This window comes from Python bivittatus, unplaced genomic scaffold, assembly GCF_059951505.1.
Source record: "Python bivittatus isolate LINGU-HERP-01145 unplaced genomic scaffold, Pbiv_v1 ctg000980_np1212, whole genome shotgun sequence".
Lineage (NCBI taxonomy): Eukaryota > Metazoa > Chordata > Lepidosauria > Squamata > Pythonidae > Python > Python bivittatus.
In genome coordinates, this window is record NW_028277125.1 from 22,779,176 (window position 1) to 22,803,130 (window position 23,955).

Below are 23,955 nucleotides of genomic sequence, written 5' to 3' on the forward strand. Positions count from 1 at the left end.
GTTATGCCTATAATGTAAGAAATAACACGTTGACTTTCAACAACCAAGGCTGTTCATAAAGCCTTGTTTGATATGCTGTAAATATTATCTGCCAGCTGTTTGGATGAGAACAGGCTTAAATTTCTTCCCTTGGCAAACTACATATTTGGATTGGGGCTGTGGAATAGAAATAAAGCCCTTCAAATTCCAATGGAATCAAGTATGCTTTAACTGTATACTAAGGAGCAACCGGGCTTCTATTTCAATAATGTAAATTATTCTTTTAATTTTAAAAAATTCTCCCTGTAATTATAATTACACTCATGTACTACTTTTTTAAAAAAACCAATCTCTCCAAGTTGGATACCCTCCTAATATATGCAGCTCCCTGAATTCCTAGTCTTCCCAGCTGAGATTTGTGGGAGTTGAAGTTCATACACCTGGAGTATGTGCAGGCTTGGAAACGTTGGCATTTGTCTTGGTGTTCATAATGCACAAAATTATAGCCAGAATTATGAGACTATCTGTGAAGTTAATTCAAGAATAGGGAGAGTACTTGGCTATGAGCAGAGTTACTGTGATGGCAATGTTTGAATGTCATTGTTGAACTCTTGCTGCATGACTACGCAAATATTTCCTACAGAATCTGGATTTAAGCAGTATCTGCTTAAACAATTCAAATCAAGCAAAGACATACAGATATCTTGAAACTGATGAAGTCAGTCCATGTCTGGCTGATTTAAAGGCTTAAACCATAAACATGACACAAGACCTTCCTCTTCCTGGGGCATGCAACCTTAATTCTTAGAAAACCTTTAACATATTAATTGTAATTTTATAGAAGTTGCTTGTGCGACCAAGGGGTTTGTTTTGTTTGATGTGTTTTACCTTTTATTTCCTGTAACCTGATGAATCCTTAGACTTCCCTAAACTGTGTCCAAAACTCATATATTTAGTTTTCTATGTATATTCCTAATATACATATTTTTTGCAAATAGTTTGCTCCAATATATTTTTTCTATATATGTTTTATTTAATAGGCACATCGTTTTTTAAAAAATGTTCCAGTTCATTTGTAAAACTGAGAAGAGTAGCTGGGAAAGATTGTATTAAAATTCAAGTGGAACATCATTTCTCTCCATCCTATAAACAAAACAGACATTCTTAGCTGTAGTAGACCAAAGAGTATTCCTTCTATAGTATTCCTTCTAAAGTGCTTGCTAATGAAAGTAGCTGAACAAGATTCCAAGAAACAACTATGTGGATTTTTTTCAGATTACTTTTTTCTACTTTCTAGGTGAATGTGTCTGGAAAGTATTGTAAATTAAATGAGAATCATGCCCTACACCTAGGTTCTCTATAAATTCCTTGCTGTTGTTTTAATGAATGTAGGATTAACTTTCTACATTCGTCTCCTTAAGGAATAGAAATTTTTCTGGCATGTATCTTACAATTTTCTGATGTAGATACAAATCTGTAGAAAACTGGAATTGGTCCATGATTACATTAATGGGATTTTTAAAAATATTTGGTTGCATACTGAGCATCCAACACATATTATGTGAACTTTCCCAATAGGTGAAATTTAAAATTTTTTGTGTAACCAAGCAGTGAAAGGTTGTGTTAGGTACCAAGCTGTCCAAAGTAAAATATAAAATGGTATGATGGCTTAAATACTAGCAGTTCCCCAAATGACAACATATTAACTGAGTTCATTGGCTAATTTGATCCAAGATTTCACATTTCATTTCATAGGTTATTGCAATTTTGTTACTCATGGCCCAGTTATATTACTTGGCATGAGATAATGGGTATATTCAAGTACAAATCTTTTTGCTTCTCCCTAAATTGTTTCTTTAAAAAAAAAACACTTAAGGCTACATTTTCTCTATCTTTACATATTGCAGCAATGTTTATCTTGCACTGCAATTAACGAAAATAGAAATATAGCATTCCTAGGCATAATACATGATTTTTATTTTTTTTTAGGAATGAAAGAAGTTATGTCATTTGTTAACATATATGTTACTATGTGCTTGTTCTTCAGCCATATAAACTTCAGGGTCTTGAATTAACTGATTAACTTTTTCAGTCATTCAGTCACTTCTGACTCCTTGTGACTCAATAAACAACATTTCACCAAGACTGTTACTTCCAAGCCCATCCTTCTGTAATCAGTGATGGTATCTGGCCACCTAAATCTTCTGTCATCCCAAAAATCAATCGCCTTTGGGTTTTTTTTTCAGTTGACATCTTCAGGGGTGTTGGCATACTGGGAGGGGAGGGCTGTCATAGCTAGAGCCAAACGTGGTGGGATCACTTCTTGAGACCCCCTCAAGGCTGACTGGGGTAACCACCTAAAAGCTTATCAGTTGAAACTGGCTAAACATTTAGCTGATCCGTGACACAGACCCCCACTAGAGCTGAAGCCAAATTTGTGTAGAGTTGGAGCTTGATCTTTTGCTGGAGAAAATCAGAGCCATGAGCTGCTGTTGCTTCAACACCCGTCGATCCCCATGCCTGCCAAAGGTTCACTTGTTTAAGACAGTGTTTCTCAACCTTGACAACTTTAAGATGTGTGGACTTCTACTCCCAGAATTCCTCAGCAGCATGCTGGCTAGGGAATTCTGGGAGTTGAAGTCTACACTTCTTAAATTTGCTAAGGTTGAGAGATACTGGTTTAGGATGCACATTTTCCAAACAAAAGCAAAGATTCTGCAAGATGTTATGATCAGAAGTCCTCAAGCAGGAACTTGAATTCTTGACTAGCTGTTGTATAGACACGCCACTTCCAGATATAGCTATTGGCTTGGAGCCATAGACACACTGCATCGTCCTAGAGGTAATCTCCCCTGGTTCAACCTTTGGTGGTCCAGCCCCTTGGGCAAAACTGGGAAGCAGCAGGCATTTCTTTCGAGACTGAACTTGTGTCAGATTGGCCAGACGTTTGGATCCATTATTGTCCATTTTACACAGACCAGATACACATGGATAGAGAAAGGGTCAGCTCTAAAACCTGAGCAGCTATTGCTGCTCCGACAGAAAGGAAACAGAACATAATCCTGAGCAATTTGTACCTCAGCAAAAGCTACTCTGATATTAATCACAAGAATGCTGCCACCACGCCTTTGTTCCGTTCATCCCACTTCTAACACCAGATTATAGGAGAAATTTCTCCGTTATTTCATTTAACAACAGATGACACCCTTCCATAGACAAAAAGATGTTTATTTTGGTACCAGAGGCTGCAACAGCAAACCCAAAAAGGCTCAGTGATACAACCCTCTTAAGCAAGTCAAAGTATACAGGTAATCCATGAAGTTAGAGATAGTGAAGTAATGAAGGTGGGACTACAAAGGAAATGGTTTTATTAAGAATACAGAAACCATATTAGGATAATGATTATTGTCTGATGTTTCTATCCCTTCCTATCTCATCTTGCCTCATCTTGGCTTTCCATAGCTTTCCTCACTTCCAAGTTTCCCTTCTCCTTGTCATCTGCATTCCTTGCCTTCTATGCATTTTATGGCTGTACCGGCATTTTTATTGCTTCTCTAAGGGGCCAAAGAAAGGCGACTGTGGGCTGTGTGTGATCTGCTTGGCCTACCTAATGACATTTTCCCTGTGCAGAAGCATTTTTGTCATTAGTTTCCTTGAAAATAAATGTAACTGAATATTCTCTTAGTGAAAACAGATTTATTTACAGACAAAGGGATACATACTCAGAAAATAACCATCTACGTGCCACCCACAATACGATTATCTGATAAGGCCATGTGCGTTGCATAACTCCCATTAGAGTCTGTGACCATAACATAGATTGCTTTGATTGGATTCTCAAAAATGATGCACCATTTTGATGGAAACCTAAACATGACAGTTGCCTTATAGCATGATTCTGGACCATGCAAGCAAACCACTAAGCCCAGAAAGCACCAAGAACTCCACATTATACATATTACAGAACTTTCCATCTACCTGAAAGGAAAAAAAAAAGATATCACACTATGGGTTTATGTTTAGCTGTTTGATTCTTATTAAATGATGAACCATGCCAAAAAAAGGTTGGAAAGGCTAAAATATATCAGTAAAAAGTCATGGCTATTTACATAAGCAAATGCATTACACAGTTCTATTGATAAATTATGACTACAACTGCAAATTAATTCCTGTGTACATCATGTGATAAAAGTGTTTCAAAATCAGAACAGAAATACAGGAGTCATTTAAGAAAGAAAAAGGGATGAGTATATACTTTACACAACCCAATAGGCTACTTTAACAGAAAGCTAACTGCTTAAAACAACTTGAAATCAGTGAGGCAAATCATCACGGCTAGCAAATCTGAACTCAAATCATATCCTAAAGTATTTTAAACTGGAACAAGCAAGTTTAGAATACTATACATTATAACCCATTATAATCTCATGCACTGCTACAATATAATTTTTGAGCCCATTTAAAACAATATATGGGGTTGCTTTAGTTTCCCCTTTAATCAAAAAGTATCCATTTCACAGGGGGATGTTTGAACAGTTAAATATATTTTAAAACAGGCAAATTCTATTACTCCTGTACTTTAAAACATCTTAAGTGCCTCCCTCTGAATAGTTAATTTGGGTAGGGGGGTGGATGGAAGAGAATCATTACAAAAATTTTTTTTTAAGAAGTAGAGATTCAAAATATGTTTGAGTAAACTTACCATCACATATTACACACCAATGCTAAATGCTTGCTTTGGATAGACACTCATAATACATGGCATTAAAGGTTTCAGCCTGCTCTCACCCTTCCTCCCCACACCTTCAAACGTTCATTGCAACGTTGTTTATATAGGGCGAAAATGCCACAACGCATTCAACTAAGTATACATAATGTAGGCAACAGGTGTGTCTCTATTTGAATCACAGCCACGAAGATTATGCCTCAGTGCAGTTCTCAGCTCTTTCACACTATAGCAGAACGATTTAGGGTTCCTCCAAAGTAAGGCACCAATGTTTTCAGGGACTCGAGTTGTCTCCATAGCCTGGAGAGCAAATTTAGCAGCAGCGTTTACATATCTGTAGCAGTCCAAATAGGGGTGCATTGTACCCTTAGAGGTGACAAAGTTCCTGGCTTTTTACATGAATTATGTATTCATCGTATCATAAGGCAACAGAAGAAACTTCCGCAGAAGGATGCTTAATGGAGCCTAAGCAGAATAGAACAATGTCTGATGGACTACAAGTATTAAACATGATCTGCAAGCAGCAGCTGTCAGTACCAGAATAAAATTGCCTTGCTTTTGCTTGTAGAAGCTTTTTCAGAGGGCTTCTGGGTGGTCTAATAACTCACTCCAGGCTGAATACCATGACAAGGAGTTTAATAAAGTGCTGTTTTCTCTGCTACTACCAAGTTACTGATGAAATTGCTTCTTCATTTCTCATGTACTTGGTGATGTGCCAAGAGGGGAGAAATGCTAAATCTTTGCAGAAACACAAAGACAGGCAAGAGAAGGAAATTAAAGGGGTTTCAAAAATAAGGGGATTTATTCTGTCCAATTCAAGTGTCTGGCCCTGAATCAGCATTTGGGTTAGCTGATGAAGAAAATATGTGTAATTTTGAATAGATAAACATTAAAATTGTCCATAAATATGGACCATCTTCTATATCTTGCTTAGTAAGATTTTTTGGTAGTTTATGGAAATCGAGCTTCTTATGGCATAGCTACCATAATCCAGATGACCAATAGGTGGCAGCAAAAAGCTAAGCTTCCTTGCTTGCTTTTTCTTTTCTCCCTCCCTCTCCTTCCTGCTACCATTTAATGGCCACTTGGACTTTCTAGCCATACCCCAAATATTTAGTCATACTTGTAGTTCACTGAAATTTAAGTCGTCTGTTGCAGCATCTTTTTGGGGGGATATGGTCCAGCTCTCCCTTACATATTTATTGAATAGAGTTTTGTTCTTGACAATACAGCATTAGGTTTTATGCTGTTGGATCAGAATTTTATTTATTTATTTAATTTGTCCCCGCCCATCTCCCCACAATGGGGAACTCTGGGCGGCTTACAACATACTAAAAAACATGAATACAGTTAAAAGTTATAAAACCAAATATTAAAAAATAAAAATAAAAAAGCTAAGAAATCCAAGAGGGCGCTGGGGCCACAGCATTTATCTACTAAACAAAGCTTTTTTATAACTGTTCAATTACCATTTTTTATTCAATCTGGTCCTTGTTTTTACCACCACCACCCTCCCCACATTTCTATTTTGCTGTTTGTCTTCTTCTTTCAAAACAGAGGCAAGTGAAGCAGACAGAGGAAAGATACTAATAAATACTATTTAGAACTCAAGTATGAAAAGCTGCAAGTGCATCACAATAAATGCTTTTTTAAAAATATAATTTTTATTTAGAATTTTAATTACAATAGTAAAAACTAATACAACTAAACTTAGAGAAAGAGAATGGAAAGAAAGAATAAAAAGTGCAGGAAAAAAGAAAAAAAAAGAAAAAAAATATAAAGTGACTTCCAACCTTCATCACAACAAGTATAAACAAATGTAATAACTCTTCACTCCCTATAAAGTTAAACAGTTATCTCTTCATCTCATATCCCATCCCAGTTATCTATAAGCAAATCCATAAAATGTCAACTTTTCAATCCTGGTGTCAGCCAAAAGTCCATAAAGGGTTGCCAGAACTTTGCAAAAAAAAAAAAAAGTCTCTATTTTAACCTTTAAATAAACCAACTTTATATTCCTTTCTTTACGTCTTAATCCTTAATTCAATCAAATATTGTCATAGGATTTGATTTCTCTCCAATTCTACTTTCTCCTATCTCACAGTTTTCCTCAAGGCTTTAACAAGCCTCTTTTGTAGATCCAATAAGAAAACATTTTCCAGGTCATTCTTTTGGTTTATCATTTGTATTTCCCTTTTAATTTTTAAAACTTCAGCCTGTTTCTTTTGTATATCCAGTAAAGCATCCTTTTCCAAATCATTCTCTTGGTCTGTCATTTGTAGATCCACATTCTGTACTTTATCTTATCACATAAAATTTGTTCCAAATCTGTCATTCCTTCATTAATGTCTTTTGGATGCAGTCTATCCATAGAAACAGACATCATTACTCACAATGTTGATATCGTAATTACTAACCTCTGGCTCCATTCTTCAAAGATCTCCCTTAATATTTTTGATGTTATAACATTTTGTATCATTTTGTAGGTCCCAGTATTAACTGACATCAGGTTGTAGGCTTGTATTTTTTTTTCCTGCTTAAAATCTTTAGTCCCCTCTAGTGTCGAGTTTCTAAAATCATCATTTATCTTTTGTTACGACACACAATTGCTAGGATAGCCAAGTCTGTTTCCCATGAGAAGATGCTTTTTTTTTAAACTTAATTCCAAAATCTTATAGTAAAAGTCAACATTCCAAATTTATCTGGATCCTTCATCTGTTTATAACTTTCTTAGGTCAAAAACTTACTGAGTTTTTTATTTCAAATTCTTTAAGTTCTTAAGCTTGTAATTAATTTAACTTTTGTTCAGAGCTGAGGATAAACTCACTCAATAAAGACTTTTCAAACTTGTCATTCCAAAGGTCTCTAATAACTTTAAGATTAATAGGAAATATCCAAAAGTGATTAGAAAGTGAGGTTTGCAAATGTAAGTGTCCTTTAAAAGTATCTACTGTGGTTGCGAGCAAGATGGCTGATCCCATCATCTCCCAGCGCTCAAACCTGTGAAAAACCACTGTCCTGCAGTCTCCTTGTAAGGAGCAGCTGTCCAGAGCACATGTGGGTGATCTCCCATCCTCTCCTTATCTGGAGAGGTCTTTGCTGCAGTCAATGGCTCCATTTTCGCAAAACCATCTTCAGTTCACCATACTTCCCCAGGAAGTCTGTGCATCACAGTACATGCTAATGAAATCAATAGTGTTTCAATTTGATTGAAGTCAGTTGGAAGAGTGATAGTTAATGTTCGTGGGTCTCAACAGCCATTCTCTAGCTCAAGATATGCAAACAACAGGCTCAATCATGTGCATCCACAGCAACTGCACACATAATAGAGAAGCCTGTTCCTGCTTCGTGATGTTTCATTGTGGGAGTGAAGCAATTTCAAGAAAATGAAAAGGTTTATTAAATTAAAATGGAAAGTGAAATGAATGAATTAGAGAACTAGCTTTTAGACAAAGGTATATTAGAACTAAGATACAGGAATAATTAGGTCATTGTAAATATTGTAAATATGTAAATAGGAATGCTATTCAAATATAAAATCAGCATTTATTTTTAAAAGATTTTTAAAAAAACCAAAGTTCATAGTGTAGAAACTGATTCTGAAGAGCCCTTATTTGCCTTGAACTGGGTTAGTTTCTTCCATCCTTAAAATCTATTCAAATATTTCATCTGCTACAAGTGGAGGGGACCAAGATGCCACTGACTTTAGTGCAAATTCTAGAATACATGTATTGTAGAGAGCCTTATACATTTGTTTCTAGGCCTAGCAAACGTCCCATTCTTTCCATATTTTTTTCAATAGTGGCTTGACATGTAATCTCCTTGGCACATTCCATTGGAAACCAACCTCTTTCTCCATCACGCAATCGCTCTCCGTCATACCAACCTGCAATGAAGTGCAAACAGGTATTTAACATATTAAAAGACCCCACTGTAAGGACAAAGAAACCTGTCAGATCCACTGGAGCTCTACTGAGTTTAATATTCCATTTAATATAACGGCTAGTCAGCTGGGTTCTCAAAGACTTTAATCTAAGAAATGTATGTGTATATACCATACTGTCCACTAATTAGTGTCACTCAGTGATATATTAAAACAGGATGAGGAACTTGTACCCCTTGAGCCCCAAACTAACCACTATGGGTTTACACATATGCACATGTACAACTAGGACTGGATCAGCTCTACTTTACCTGCACCGTATCTTTCTCTCTCAAGGAAAAGACAATGTATAAGCAAATGTAGCACAATCACCAGGAGTTACAACAATGTCTTTCCCTCTCACCATCTGCGTAGTTAATGTCTTCCTTTTTGGAGGGAAGAGACAGAACACTTTTGTTTTTTTTTTGTATCAGAGGATAGGAGAAGCAGTGGTTCTCCATTCCCAGGCAGAGAGAAATGAATTATTACAGAGGGTGAGGTTTAATGGGCAGTCTGACATCATTATATATATATTTATTGTTTTAATGGATCTTGTGAGCCGCCCAGAGTCCCCCATTACAGGGAGATGGGAAGAGATAATTCAAATAAATAAATAAGTAAGTAAGTAAGTAAGTAAGTAAATAAATAAATAAATAAATTTAAACTCTGATCCCTGATACCACTTGGACTCCTTTACCAAAGACTTAAACTTTCTTGGCCTCTGGCCTTAAATTAATAAAGTTAGAGTTCCCAAAGACTATATTTTGTCTCACATCAAACAGATTAGGAAACATCAGCTTATACGAAATGAAATCACTTAAGCACTGATAAATGCTATGCCGGTGGTTCTTAAACTGGGGATAATTACCCACAAGAGTAATTTGGGCATATCCTGGGGGTAATGGAATAAAGGAGACCAGGTTATCTGAGGGACCGCCTCTCCCTGATTACATCAGCCTGCCCTATTAGATCTGGCAGAGAAGGCATGCTGCAGGTACCATCAACTAGGTACGTACATTTGGTGGGTCCCAGGTGACATGCCTCTGTTGTGGTGCCCGCCTTACAGAACATTCTTCCCCCCCAAATAAGATTAGCTCCATTGCTTTCAACATTCCAGAAGTCCCTCAAGACCTGGTTATGTCACCAGGTCTGGGGCTCCCAGGAACCGGAGACATGCTCTGATGGCTCCATTGCTGAGGCGCCTATCCTTATTCTCTCTTTGCCTAGGGTTTGTATATATTTTGTTTTTATAATATTTATCTTTTAATACTGATTCTTATAGTGATTGTTTTATATATGTGTTGTTTTATTGGATTTTTGTACGCTGCCCGGAGTCACTTTTTGTGAGATGGGTAGCTGTCAGGTTCAGCCCAAAGAACTCCACGAGACAATGCAAATACAGTTCTGTTGCGTTTATTAGCTATAACCTCCAGACAGAAAATCTCCCCAGACTGAACCCTAGTTCCCAAGCCAGCCAGCCACAACACCATGAATTCCTTAGGGAGGTGCCAGCCTCATCTTCTTGAACTTCCCACGCTCCTGCTGGGGGCTAAGAACACGCTTATCTCCCTGAGCCTGGCCTTCATAAGTCCATTCCATCACAGTAGCCATACAAATTTGATTAATACATAAAATATATAAAAATTTGTAATTACTGGTTTGTGATTCAAGGATCCAGTTTGGGCTACCCCTGCTGAGACACTTGTGTAAAACAACATAGGTTTTTTTTTTTGGTGGGAGTAATGACATTATTTGAGTCTGGGAAAAGGGGTAATTGGGTCAAACAGTTTAAGAACCACTGTGCTAGGCAGCTGGAACATGTGGCATTTAACCCATACCAACTGTTTTAGCTTCAGATCCAGTTTAAAGGGCTGGCAGTGACTGATACATGAGAAAGTACTTTTGGATGGAAATCATATTCTTATAAGATTTTAACTGTTAATTTTATTTTATCATTTGCTTTTATCAGTTTTTAAATTAGTTTGTTGTATGCTGATTTTGGAAGATCTAGCCCATTCATAAATAGGCTAAATAAATCCTAAAAAATATAATAACTAGTGCTGGGGTCTCTGTGTCATGAACTTGGTTAATCCCCATTTAAAGCCATTTAATTGTTGACATCTGTTGACTTGTTTCCCTGGACACATTTTAAGTTACAGGCCTATTATTTACCAGTAGGGTCATGCAATGATTCAACTCAGAAGAGCAAGGAGGCTTCCACTGCATGATCCTGGAAAGAGACATGGCTGCTTTCACAACTCACACACAATGCTCAGTTCACACTCCCATGCATTCTGAAGCATCTGTTCCAAATCAAAGCTGAAGAATTGCACAGCCTTATTTATTCCTTGTTTGCTCCTTTTAAGAAAAAAAAAAAGTCCAGCTGCCTGGTACAGGTAGCCCTCAGTTAACAATGGTAATTGGGACTGGAATTTCCATTGCTAAGTGCTTGTAAAGCGCAACATCATGTGACCGCATTGCTTAGCAACAGCTATCCTAGCAGTTTCCGTTGCTGTCATTAACCAAATCCCATCGGTTGCTAGGTGAGGACCTACCCCACTTGAAGACATTCCCAGTTTGGTCCCTCCCAGACCCGAGCCTTCGTAAGGGAAGGGGCTGCCTCCTCTTGAATTCCCGCCACCTATCTCCCCCCATCTCTGCTCTTTTGGCTGCCTGCTTACCCACTGCCGCCAGCTGCCGCCACACCCTGTCCACTGCCACACCGTGTACCACTACTGTCCTGGCTGGGGCCTTCTTTCATGCTGGCACAGCCGAGGCCTTCTTTTATGCACCGGCCTTCTTTCAGGAATGGGGGCCCTGGGCGGGGTATGAGAGAAGCCCTGGCTGCACAAGCGTGAAAGAAGGCAGTGCAAAAGAAGACTCCAGCCAGTACAGTAGCAGCATGCAGTCCAGCAGGCACAGTGGTGGTAGGCAGGGCTGGGTGGTGGAGGCAGCTGGCAGCAACGGGTAGGTGGGTGGCCAAAAGGCATTTGTAAATGCAGGTGGGCCAGAATGGGCCCAAATTTCATTCACGTGAATGTGGGGGTGCTGCAACAGCCAGAACCAATAATAAATCCCTTCGTTAAATCCCATAAATCCCAACCAGGACCAATCATAAATCCCTTCATTCAGCATTGTCATAACTTCCAATGATCATTGAACAAATGGATTTTAAGCAAGGACTACCTGTATTATTTTGGCTACTTTTTAAAAGATAACCATTAACTAATGCAGTTGTGCAATATTATTAACTCTCTGAACAGCTATACACACAATGTTATAAGCACACATTCCAAATACTCAGTCTAAAAAGACTGGGGGAAAAGAATATTTTCTTTTATGTACCATCAAGTAAAGTAAGCATGAATTTGAATTTGCAAAGCTTAGCATTCTTTAAGATTAATCATTAAACCTTCAGGACACTTCACATTCCTTTTTGGTGGCTACTTAGAAACATCTGATTTGTGGTTTTCTGTCAGATAGGTGGGTTTCCTGAACATCCCACCAAGCCTGGTTAGTAAAATTACAGCGTCAGATACTTTCATAACATTTTAATAGAAAGTACTACATATTTTATTGCAAGTATAAATGAAAGATAAAGTGCAGCATTTTGCTAATACTCATATTGCTTACAAAAATGACTTTCAGAAAGTCCTTCAGAAAGATGTTTTCAAATTAAATATTTCCATTTGAGCATATTTTATATGTATTTTTATTCATCTACACATACTTGGGACAAATGCCCAGAGAAGGAATTTATAATGTTTTCATTTTGAGATAACCCACATTTTACTCACGCAGCAAAAACAGAATGAAACGTGAACCTAAATCATCATAACTTAACATTCTCAACAAGTAAAACTGGCTCTTACATACTAAATTTGAATGAAGGTAGCTTACCCTTTAAGAATAAATGATAGAAAATAACATTATGATTTTATGTAGCACAAATGCTAACGCGCTTTGCACTTAAAAGGGTTTTGCAGCAGCTAAACAACGGAAAAAGCCCTTTACTCACCATCATGGACTTTTTGATAAACAAGAACTACATCAGCAACTTGGAGGGACAATTCATCTGGTTGCTTGGCAGTGTATGACCTAATGACTTCTACCTGGGTCAACGCTGAAGGGAAAAAACAGTATTTATTGAGTCATATGGTGAATTTCAAAAGTTCATGAATTCACTTTAAACATGAAGCAATAACAAATGTACTCAGTAAGACTTAAGTGTCTCTACATACAGAGTTTTCAAACTCTTTTCAAATGAAAAATTGTTTATCTCTTCTGCAAATTCAGGAGAATCAGACAGAATACGGAAAAAAGATCAAAAAGGTTCATGTAAATCATTTTTAAAGAAAGTTTTAACTATCAATTACATCCAAAGATATCGACCAGTAGGGGGCATCTTTGAAATGTTCTTAAGTCTTAATCTCTCATGAAAATTAAAAAGAAAAAAAAAAAGGGAATTAGATATTTATGATAGGTCTCTACTGCCTCCTTATTCATAGCTAGATAGATAAATGTGGGCTGGGGCAAAACAAAAACGAAAACAAAAACCCTAGTTAGATACTGAAGATTTAAATTTTTTATCAATGGCCAGCGCAGCTCACATTAAAGTCCCAAATAATTTTCTCATTCCTTGCTTACTTGTCCTGTCCTTGGTCCTTCTATCATTGCTCTGTCCAAGTGCAGTAATCCAGCGAGCTCTCTCATTCCTAAAGAAGGGGGGGAAAGTTATCTATATTTAATTATCTCCCTCTTTTTTAATGGGATGTATTTATATTACACATATTTTAAACAACTATTGTGCAATGTCCAAGCTTCCCTTTTAGTGTGACATGGGGGCATGCAGTATAGAGAGACTCCTGGAGAAAACAGATTATCTAGACCCATATTAATTGGGATTTCAGCCTGGTTACAGGATTAAAACTGCACTGATAAGACTAGGATAGAAAAAGGAGACCCTCCTAAGCTTTCTGGATCTATCTTTGGCTTGTGACACCATAAATATTCTTATGAACCGCATGGGAGCACCACATGGGAGTGGGGAGTGGGGAGACATGGGAGTGGGGAGCACCACATTGTGCTACTTCTCCTGTTCCTTAAGTGGCCAGTACTAGTTTGGGTGGTGGTGGTGGGGAGGTCAAGCCCCCCACTGGGAGGTCACACACTGGGAGAGGTAATTCATTAGCATGGAGTATAGTTATGCTGATGATACCCAGACTCCAACTCTGCCCCAGGCCAGAGAAGTGAGTCAATAAAGGTGATTAAGATCTGCATCACGACAAATGTTTAGGTTGCTCCCTAGCAAGACAGAATGGCTGTAGATGTGAAAGCCTTCTAAATCTGGAGATGATGATGAGGATGATTAATTAACTAAACTTGTATGCCACCCGACTCTCAGTGAAATCAATAAAAGATGGCAAATGTGATGAAGTGGGGGGTCACTGTCCCATGACAAAGGCCTGGGTGAAGGGCCAAGTATTCACAGCTTTTCTAAACAGCAGCAGAGTGGGGGTAATCCAAATCTCGGGGAGAACCTCATTCCAGAAGGCAGGTGCTGCCCTTGAAGACTGCTTGGAAGCTCCAGTTGGGCATGCCACTTAATGCCTGTGAGACCCTACTTCTCTGCAAGCTGCACTGGTTAACGGTTGGCTTCTGGGTGCAATTCAAGATGCTGGTGATCACCTATAAAACCCTTCATGGCATACGGCTTGGTTATTCGAGGGACCATCTGTCTCAAGTTGTGCAATGCTCTGAGTCCCATTCCTTTAGCAGTGTCATCTTGGGGGCCTAGGAAGCATGTCTTCCCTGTCACAGCATCTGATCTTTGGAATGACATCTCCCCACAGATCCAGATGATTCCCACCCTGATGATGTTCAGGAAGCTATTAAAGACCTGAGTTATTCTCCCAGGCTCTGGGGCAGAATGAAATTACCAACATAACCTCCATCATATATACTGGTACATTACAACAATCTTAAAATTATGCTTCAGTATCATGCAAAGCATGACTTTCTTTGTGACTTTCATAAAAGAGACTGCTATTTATTCACAGAGCTAATGCAGTAAGAAAATATATCTCAGGGAGTTATAGTTGCTTTTGAAAACCAGAAAATCAAATTATATCTCGAAGGTGGTTTGTAATACATGCAGGACATTTTCTAAAACAGAGCAGCCTCCATGAATCAGCTTAAAAAAACATCATTCAAGTTTCAGTATATGAAGAAAAAAAGTGATTTTAATAAAGGAAACTGAATTAAACCTGATTGAAAAAAACACAACAAAAAAACCATGCATCTCCACTTATTAAGTTTTAAGACACACACACCAGAAAACAGCTAACTACAGTAATGCTAATGATACCTGTCATGTCATTTGGAATACGGCACAGACTTCTGAGCAGTATTAAAAGAAATTTCATTGGAAAAACTTCAGTTCTTTCAATGAAGAAATCATGATCATTAGACTTTAAAAGGCTGAACAGTGATAGAAAAGGTTTACTTACGCCAATTTTGAAATTGGCTGAATTCAGCAGGGACATTCTGGCATTTAATTTAATAACACCACAATATTTAATCAGCTGCCTCTAAAACCACTCTATAGGAATGTGTGTGCATCTATCTGTGTGTCTATCTATATCTCACAATGTGATGCTTCATGGTTCATTTTAACTTTTGGGAAAGAAGAAATGGTATAACACTATTGGGCAAAAATATATGGACTTTTATGCATACAAACCCTCTTTAGCCTTCCGGTTTCCAGAAACAGATTTAGACTTTTAGTTTCCAGAAAGCTGCTCAGATGCTATGGGCATTCCACAAAATGGAATTTCTTTTTATGGAATTTGAACCATTGAGAACAAGATGCTTCTTGTTGTTGCTGCTGTTTCAGGATGAATAGTCTTTCAATGTAGTCTAGCCAAACAAGGCAGAACAGCTTCTTTTATCTTTCCCCTCCCTTCCCCAGGCTACACAGAATTCAGCAAGATAGTTTCCATGGCTTCACTGCAGTTTGGACTGAATATGTGAATTACAATGCTTATTTCCTAAGAAATATAATGTGTACAAAACAGCCCAAGAACAGCGTCCTATGTATGTTTGTAACATTTATCAATCCAATAATGAATATAATGGCTTAAGCTGAACCTGTTTAGAGACACAAATTCAGAAATATAAAAGAAAAGAGATTTTAGATGACTTATTTTTTTTCTTTACAAATAAAGATTTTAATAAATACAGTAAAGAAACAAATAGTACTGTGATATCTTTACAATATATATAGTTTTCCCTTAGTTAAAACCAAAAAAGAGACTCTTGGCATCTCAAAGTCTAAAATCAAAAAAGTTATGAAGCTATCCAAACAAAATCTGTTCTAATTCTAGTTAACTCTATAATGTGTCGACTCACAAATCTGTAATTCTGTGATAGTTACTAACAAGAAAATCTATAGGTTGATAATAATTGAGAAGCATTTTATTATTTTATATTTGCAGGATAAAGGTCAACAGAGGCAGAAAAATGTATTTCAATACATGGACGGAAAAAACTTGTTCCAGAATCCCAGATGTAAAAGACAGATAGAGGAAATTTACTTACTGAGTGCCATTTACTTACTGAGTTTCAGTTCCCAGAAGGAGTTCAATCTTCTCTCCTGCATGGTTAATTAGGACAGTTAATCGGAAGAGGTGATTGGCAGAACTCTGCCGAGAGTAAAGCATTGGTGTGCTGTTTTTTACTGGAGAAGAATTCAGTTCTTCGTTGTCACACTGTTCAACTAGTAACTGATCCCTTAAGGAGTAATCCGTAACGTTGTAGCTCTCTTCACTGCAAATACAAAGAACCAACAGAGAGAAACTTAAGAGTCAAAGGCAGTTTAGATTCAGATCAATGCTAAACATATCAGGTGTGCAACAAACGGTCCAGAGGACAGTCCATAGTACCTAATTTTTCAGATATTTTCAGCCTTTCAGCCAAAGAGGAAGGGGGAAGGGAAAACAGTCATGAAGTATCTGATTATCAAGACAACAAATGAAGCTAATAATGGATCTTTTAGAGGAATTCTATTCCATAATTAAGCTTATACATCTTTGATGTACTTTTGTTAATGTAAACATTTCTAACTTGCTTCCTTTTACAGATCTGGGTGAGAATAATGTTAACTAAGGGGAAAAAATACCTTTGAAGTTACCCTGTAGCTCTTTACCCAGGCCTTTGGTGAGGGACATTGAGACCTTTTGCTTTATCGTGCTGGCTATATTTTATCATTATTTTTTTAGGTTTTATTGATTTTATTGTAACTTCTTTGTTTGACTATTGTGAGCCACTGATATTCCAGTTATGAAATAGCCTTCCCAATGCTGTTTATCATATGGGCTCCTGACAAGACTTTTATTTTTTAACTGAAGCATTTAAATTAATTTTGCTTCACTTAATAAGTTAATATTCTGCTTTTAAAGCTTTAGCTGGTTATGGGTGAAGATGTGCTTCATCAAATAGCTCAAAACACAATCTAAAGAGTAATTCTCAATTATCTGAAAATTCTAGAACGGAGCAATTTAAGTGACCCTCACAACTGGAATGTTACCTTTATTTACATCTCATCTCAAGGCAACATAAATATCACTCCCTTCTCAAATTTTTTCCCCTCAACTTTTGAGGTAGATTGAGCTGAGACTGAGTGAGTGAGTGGCTGGCCCAAAATCACCATATGAGCTTCCATGACAGAGGGTGGGCTTGAACGTGGTCTCTCCCATCCTAATTCAGCACCTTGACCATTATACCACACATAGCAAAAACAGTGACTATTACTGTAAAATTCTCTCTATGTCTACTATAAATTGAATCTCACTGAGCTTAGTGAAGCTTATTTCTTATATAATAGTACCTAAGGTTGTAGGTTTAGTTTTAACTGGGAATCAAAAATGAGAAGTAATTAAAAGCACAATAAGATATATGCATGATAAACTTGTTTATCCAAATCTTCTATGATACTGCATCATCAAACAAAGTAAAGCTCATAGGAATGTGCATTAAAACATTTCTTTTGTTCCAGACCTAGGCAGGAAACACACGCCTGGCAACTTCTCAAACCTCTGACGACCACCACCACCATCCTTTGTGTGCGTGTAAGTGGTGAGGTCTGCTCTATTTCCAAATGGAAAAAAGATTGTTTTGTTTTTTACATGAAGAGGACTGGAGATATCTAGAAAAAGCTCACAGATTAACAAACAGGCTGTTTGTTTCCAGATTCATGTGCTCATACACTGAGAAATGCTATCAAAGCATACATATAGGCAGAGGAAGCAATGTTGAGTAATAATGCTTATTTCTAACTTATATAAGCAAGAGCTGATTCTATCTATTCTCAGAGGTGCAGAAGTTATTATTTAGTTTTGTTCAACAGTAATATTCTTATTTAAATCTTAGTAGAAAAGAAATTAATTGAAAAACATGAAACAACTTCATAAGAAACAATAAATAGAAGATGACAAAGGGCATGACATTTCATTGGACTGAAAAACAGAGTCTGGCACAAATTAATGCATATAGAGTAGCAATTATGCTAGCATAGGTATAGATACACAAATAGGTACCTTTGGGTGTTGGGACTCCAGGAGACTACCGTACTGCAATGATAATTCCTGGGCACATTCTCAATCCTTCATGTGGTCTTCTACCTTATTACTTACATCCCATTCCTTCACTCACAGGAAACTGACATCAGTTATATTTATCCATTTTTAAGCTTCTATGATATTTAACTGGAAACATGGTATGTTCTAATTCCTTCAATATTCTTTCTACACATAATCTAAATATCTTTAGAGGCTAGAGACTTAAATTCTGACACTGCATGCACTTGGGCATTTCTATAAATTATTTTATTTTAGTTACTGATGTGCTATGCGAGATAGGAAGAAGAAATCTGGATATGAAGCTGTTTAAAGATATCAGGAAGATGGAATATCTGTGCTGGTGGTCATCAGGTTACTTGTAAATCTATGTCTAGTCTTGCCTCTTTCCCCAACCAAGATCTCATACATGTGGCATCTTTAAGTGAAACCATTATGTTTTGGAAAAAAATGGGAGCATTGTACTAATTATGCCCTACTCCTATATATGATTCACTGTCAGTAAAACAAGCTAATAGTGAAACTGTTAAGTCACTAGTTAGTATCAATTGGTTACTGGATGAAAATGCAGTAACTACAGAATCACTGCCTTCATCTGTATAGATTACAGGGCTTTGAAATGGATCTCTTGGGCCAATGAACATAATTGCAAATCTTTCTGCAACATGCTTTGTGCCCCAACCCAAAGGCTTCAAGGCAGAGACTGTATGCACATTATTCATTATGCCATGAATATCTGATGCCAGAACTTCAGAGAAAAGTCATCTATACAATTGTTTCAACCCAGTTCTTTTTAAGGAAGATTAATCTGCTGTCTACCAGCAGGTTCCCCCTACTGCATTATCAGGGCTTCTGCTTGGTTAGATAAGTTTTGCACTTATGCCACAGTTACTAATACTGTACAAAATGCAACATTAGTATATGCATACATAATAAAAAAAACAAATACTGTATAAAACAGATGATAAAATACGTTCAAATTGGGATTTGAAATAACTCTGCAGTACATTACAGCAGATAATTAATATGAACAAATATTCGGCAAAAAGCTGGCTGCAGAACACATTTTATTTGCACTTCTTCCAGAACAGTCTTATGCCATGTGAAATTTGCAAGTTTACCAATTGTTCATTAAGCGTATAATAACTACATAATATTTTTAATTCTTCATTTAATTACAATAAACTCATTTTAAAAAATAGAGCAAAGTCACATTTCTTGTTTCTTTGAATCTGAAAAAAATATCTGTCAGATAAAATCACTCAGATTCACTCTCAGTTGGATGCTGGCATTTATACAGGTCCTGGGGAGATGCCTGGGATGCAGTCCTATCCGGTTATCTGGGAACAGTTTGAACATGTTGGGCCTGAGGAAGTGGACAGGGTCCTTATGACTATAAGCGTGGGCACTTGCTCTTTAGATTCATTTCCCTCCTGGGTGGCCAAGGCCACCCAGGAGATGACATGTGGTGGTGAATTCATCCTTGAGGGAGGAAGTTGTTCCTCTGCCTCTTACAGAGGCATTGGTCCACCCCCTCCTCAAGAAGCCATCACTGGATCCCACCATGCTGGACAATTTTTATCCAATATTTGACCTCCCTTTTTTAAGGTGGTCACGCAACAGCTTCAGATGATTCCAGATGAAACGGATTATCCCCTTCCAGTCAGGATTCAGGCCCAGATGAGAGAAAGAAATGACATTGGTCATACTTTTGGATGATCTCTGATGGGAGCGGGATAGGGATAGCGTATCCATCCTTGCTCTTCTTGACTTCTCAGTGGCCTTCAATACCATCAACCATGGTATTCTTGTGGATTGACTTCAGGGGTTTGGAGTGGACAGCACGGTATTGTGCTGGTTCACTACCTTCTTCCAAGGCTGGTTTCAGTCAGTGTTGTTTGGGAGTGAGAAGTCCAGCTCTTGGCCCCTACTATGTGGAGTTCCACAGGGCTCAATGCTCTCTCCACTATTTAACATCCACATGAAGCTGCTGGGTAAAATCATCAGTCACCATGGGGTAAACTACCATCAATATGTTGATGATACCCAGCTGTATATCTCGGCCCCTGATGAGCTAAATGACACATGTCCTTTTTTTGGTGCCTGGAGGCTATGGGGGTCTGGATGGAGAACAAGAGGTTTCAGCTGAACTCTGGCAAGACTGAGTGGCTTTGGGTTTTGGGGCCTTTTGAATCCAAGGATTTACCATCTTTGGTGCTGAATGGGCTTACACTGCCCCAAACACCAAAGATGGTAAATCCCTGGACCTGGTGTGCAATCTGGGGGTCCTTCTGGACTCATGACTCCTGCTCAAAGAGCAGGTGGCAGTCATGGCCAGGAGGGGCTTTTCACAGCTTCATGTTGTGTGCCAGTTGTGCCCATTCCTGGATCACAAGGCTCTAGTTTCAGTTACTCATGCCCTAGTCACCTCCCGAATGGGCTACTGTAACACACTCCACATGGGGCTGCCCCTGAAGAGTATCTGGAAGCTTCAGCTGGTACAAAATCCAGCAATGTGGTCAGTTATATGTGCCCCAAGAATGGCATATGTTATACCTCTGCTCTGTGAGCTGCATTGTTTACCAGTTTGTTTCCGGATCCATTCAAGGTGCTGGTGATGACCTTTAAAGCCTACATGGCATGGGGCCAGGATATTTGAGGGACTGACTCTCCCCAATCACATTTACCTATTCATCAGGTCCGGCAGAAGGGTCATGTTGCGGGTCCCATCAGGGAAGGAGCTTCATTTGGAAGACCTAGGAAGAAAGCCTTTTCTGTCATGGCACCCACCCTTTGGAACATCATTTCTCCCAAGCTGAGATTCCCCCAACCTTGTAGGCCTTCCAGAAGGCCGTCAAAACTTGATTTTGCCATTGGGCTTGGGGATCTCATGGAGGTGTGGAGCCCATTAAATGGCTGGTATAAGTTTAGACTTATAAAAAGTTTAGAGTTTTTGTTATTATAGTTTTTTTAAATTGTTTTAAATTGATTTTAATGGATGAATTATGTTGATTGTTGAGTTTTTGTTTTAACGTGTACACTGCCCAGAGTCACATGCAAGTAAGATGGGTGGCTATATAAATTCAGTGAATAAATAAATAGGCTTTTTACAGCAGAAAGCATTATTAATAATAAATTACCAATCACACAGGAGTACAAATTTGATGAAAGAAGAATCTGCATAATTTCTACAATGCTCGTTCCTGCCTGAGTGAATGCACTTAACTAAATGCACTGATTTAATGGGACCTAAACTCAACTTGCTTGATCTGGATTCAATCTCAATGCTCACTGAAAAAAACAGAAGTGTATAAAAGACTGTGTGTATGTTTGGGTGGTTTTGAAACATTAAACATATAAGTAATTCTCCCCAACCCTCAACATTAATAAACACATTGGTTCCATTATTGTCTATGGGAGCCAACTGAACATTCATACAAATAATTTTTTATATAAACAGTTTATTTTCTGGAGTTTGTAAAGCAATTATTTTTCAATGCACTAGAATGAGAGAGCTTAATTTGTTTACAGAGCATAATGAGTCTTTACAATCAATGCCAACTCCTCACCATCTCAATAGCCACCATAAGCAACATATTGCTAGAGAGGATGGTTAGCAGATGTATGAAAATGGATATGCAATCAGGCTGGATTTATACAGAAAAGTGTTCCCCTTCAGTATAAGTAGAAAAATGAGGGATCTGCTTGCTAGTAAACCATAACTGTAGTTTCCGCTTAAAATTTGGCTGCATGCCAAGAAATGCAGGCAATGTTACTTCCATACAAATATATTTTTCTTTTTTTCCTTTTCTGTTAGAATGTTCTTTTATCAATTAAATGGAAAAATTGGCAAAGGTTTCAGTACATTTGAGCTTCATAATTTTTGTTGGTTTTAATGCTCTGTAAAGCTTTCCAACCTACTATTTAAAGAACTCCAGCAGTAGTTTAATTACAAAAGGGTATTATTGTTTTGAATATTTTTCTGTTATGTGTAGCACAAGTTCAACTTTATCCAGAAACTGTGGACAGGTAACATTCCAAATGGTTTGTGACCTTTGGCTGGCTTCATATTTAAGAAGTCCAGCTGCATTCCACTGCCAGGATTATCTCAAGAGCTGACAAACCATTAGATGGAGAAAGAATTTCAGTGGTGTCCTAAGGAGACTGTAGGCCATGTAAGAATATTTAATAACCATAGAGTAAAAAAAAAATATGGGTAGTCCTTCTTAAAATGTGTGTGTACTACTCTGCCAGTTACCCATGTTTGTGTTAATGAAGCTTCAGAATAATCTGAATTGTTGTAAAAAACATAATTCAACAGCTGAAAAAGAGAACCATTTAACTGAATACAAGAGAGAAAAATCCACTGGAATTGGTCAAATCACATATGCCATTATTTTAAGGCAGAATAGCCTAACAGTTAACAATATTAACTGAAGAATAAAATGTACACTAATTAGGACTGAACAAAGCCTTGACAAAATTTCAAATAAAGCATCCCTTCAAAGCTGTTTTGTGAAGTACTGAAGGTCTTAATGCAGAGATGGAAAAGAAAAGCAACATATCCACTTAGCTTTAGAATACGCAGGGATCCCACTTGGTTGCCATGTGCTACAAACTAGTAGGAATGTACAAAACTTGCTAATTTGGCCACAGAACATTCTGGAAAATTTCAGGTTATGAGTAACCCCTTTGGATCATGCTATTTCAGGATGGTTTCTGGAAGACATTTTTGAGAACTGACAGCAGATTAGGGTATCCAAGATACGGGATTCTGGACAAAACAGGCCTGTTTCAGGGCTGGACCACACTGAAACAATTCAAACCAGTTCCAGCTCAGAGGATTTAGACCTGAAAACTGTCAAAACTGTCCCTGGAATGACATGGTTCAGAGGAAGAGAATGTTCCAGAGATTCTTGCAATGATCTGTTCCAGAATTCATGAATTTTGGACTTTCCTAGAAAGAAGGTCAAGAATCAAGCACTATGTGGGAAGAACTTCTCGTTCACTGCTGGCCAAGGGCTTTCTCAGGCTGAGCAGTCCCAGAGTATGCTGGGGAAATTCTGCAATGTGAGCTGAAGCAGTCAGAACTAAGACCCTCTCAGCACTCCCAAAGCTTTGACTAGAGAGTTTGGGGGAAGCCATACATATTTAAGTGATGATTACCATAAAGTAGTGTTCTTCAAGTATTTGTAACTCTGGGAACTATTACACTATTACTTCTCAAGACAACAGGATCCACCTTTAGGTCACAACCCATTCTTAAAAAACTCAACTGAAGTGTAACAACCCATCAGCTTATAGCTCTTTGGACTTGAAAAAATCTCATTGCTTGGATGCCTTTCAGAATGCTTATGATTATAAAAGTTCCATGTCATTCGTTTAATGACCTAGCTGGTATGTAAAACATTTGGAAAAGTCTTCTTACAATAATCAAGCAATTTTAAGCCAATGCACAATGTTGTCCTTAACTATGTCATTTTGCAAAGTACTTATCTTTTGCTCAGTTTTGAATGTAATGACTAATCCATAATATTCCAGGTTCAGTTTCCCATATCACTCCTTAATAGGATCTCAAACAAAGCGCTGAGCAAAAGCTCTGGGAAAAATGACTAGTCTAATAAACATGAATATCAGCATATAAGGCACACAGATGAAAATTCTTTCCCTTCTATTAGATTGCTTTCTCAAGA

At 37.8% G+C, this 23,955-nt stretch overlaps 1 protein-coding gene across 2 annotated transcripts in view; it reads right to left on the reverse strand.

Moving 5' to 3' along the window:
• Positions 1–6,665: 6,665 nt before the first annotated feature.
• The window catches only part of ARHGEF26 (Rho guanine nucleotide exchange factor 26), a 58,733-nt gene continuing 41,443 nt past the window's right edge, over positions 6,666–23,955 (reverse strand). For both annotated transcript variants that reach the window (XM_088132682.1, XM_088132681.1), the window contains 4 exons: positions 16,245–16,454; positions 13,275–13,342; positions 12,646–12,750; positions 6,666–8,591 (listed from right to left, as the gene is read on the reverse strand). In XM_088132682.1, the coding sequence (XP_087988808.1) occupies positions 8,449–8,591; positions 12,646–12,750; positions 13,275–13,342; positions 16,245–16,454 (526 nt within the window). In that variant the 3' untranslated portion in view covers positions 6,666–8,448. The remainder of the gene's footprint in view (positions 8,592–12,645; positions 12,751–13,274; positions 13,343–16,244; positions 16,455–23,955) is intronic.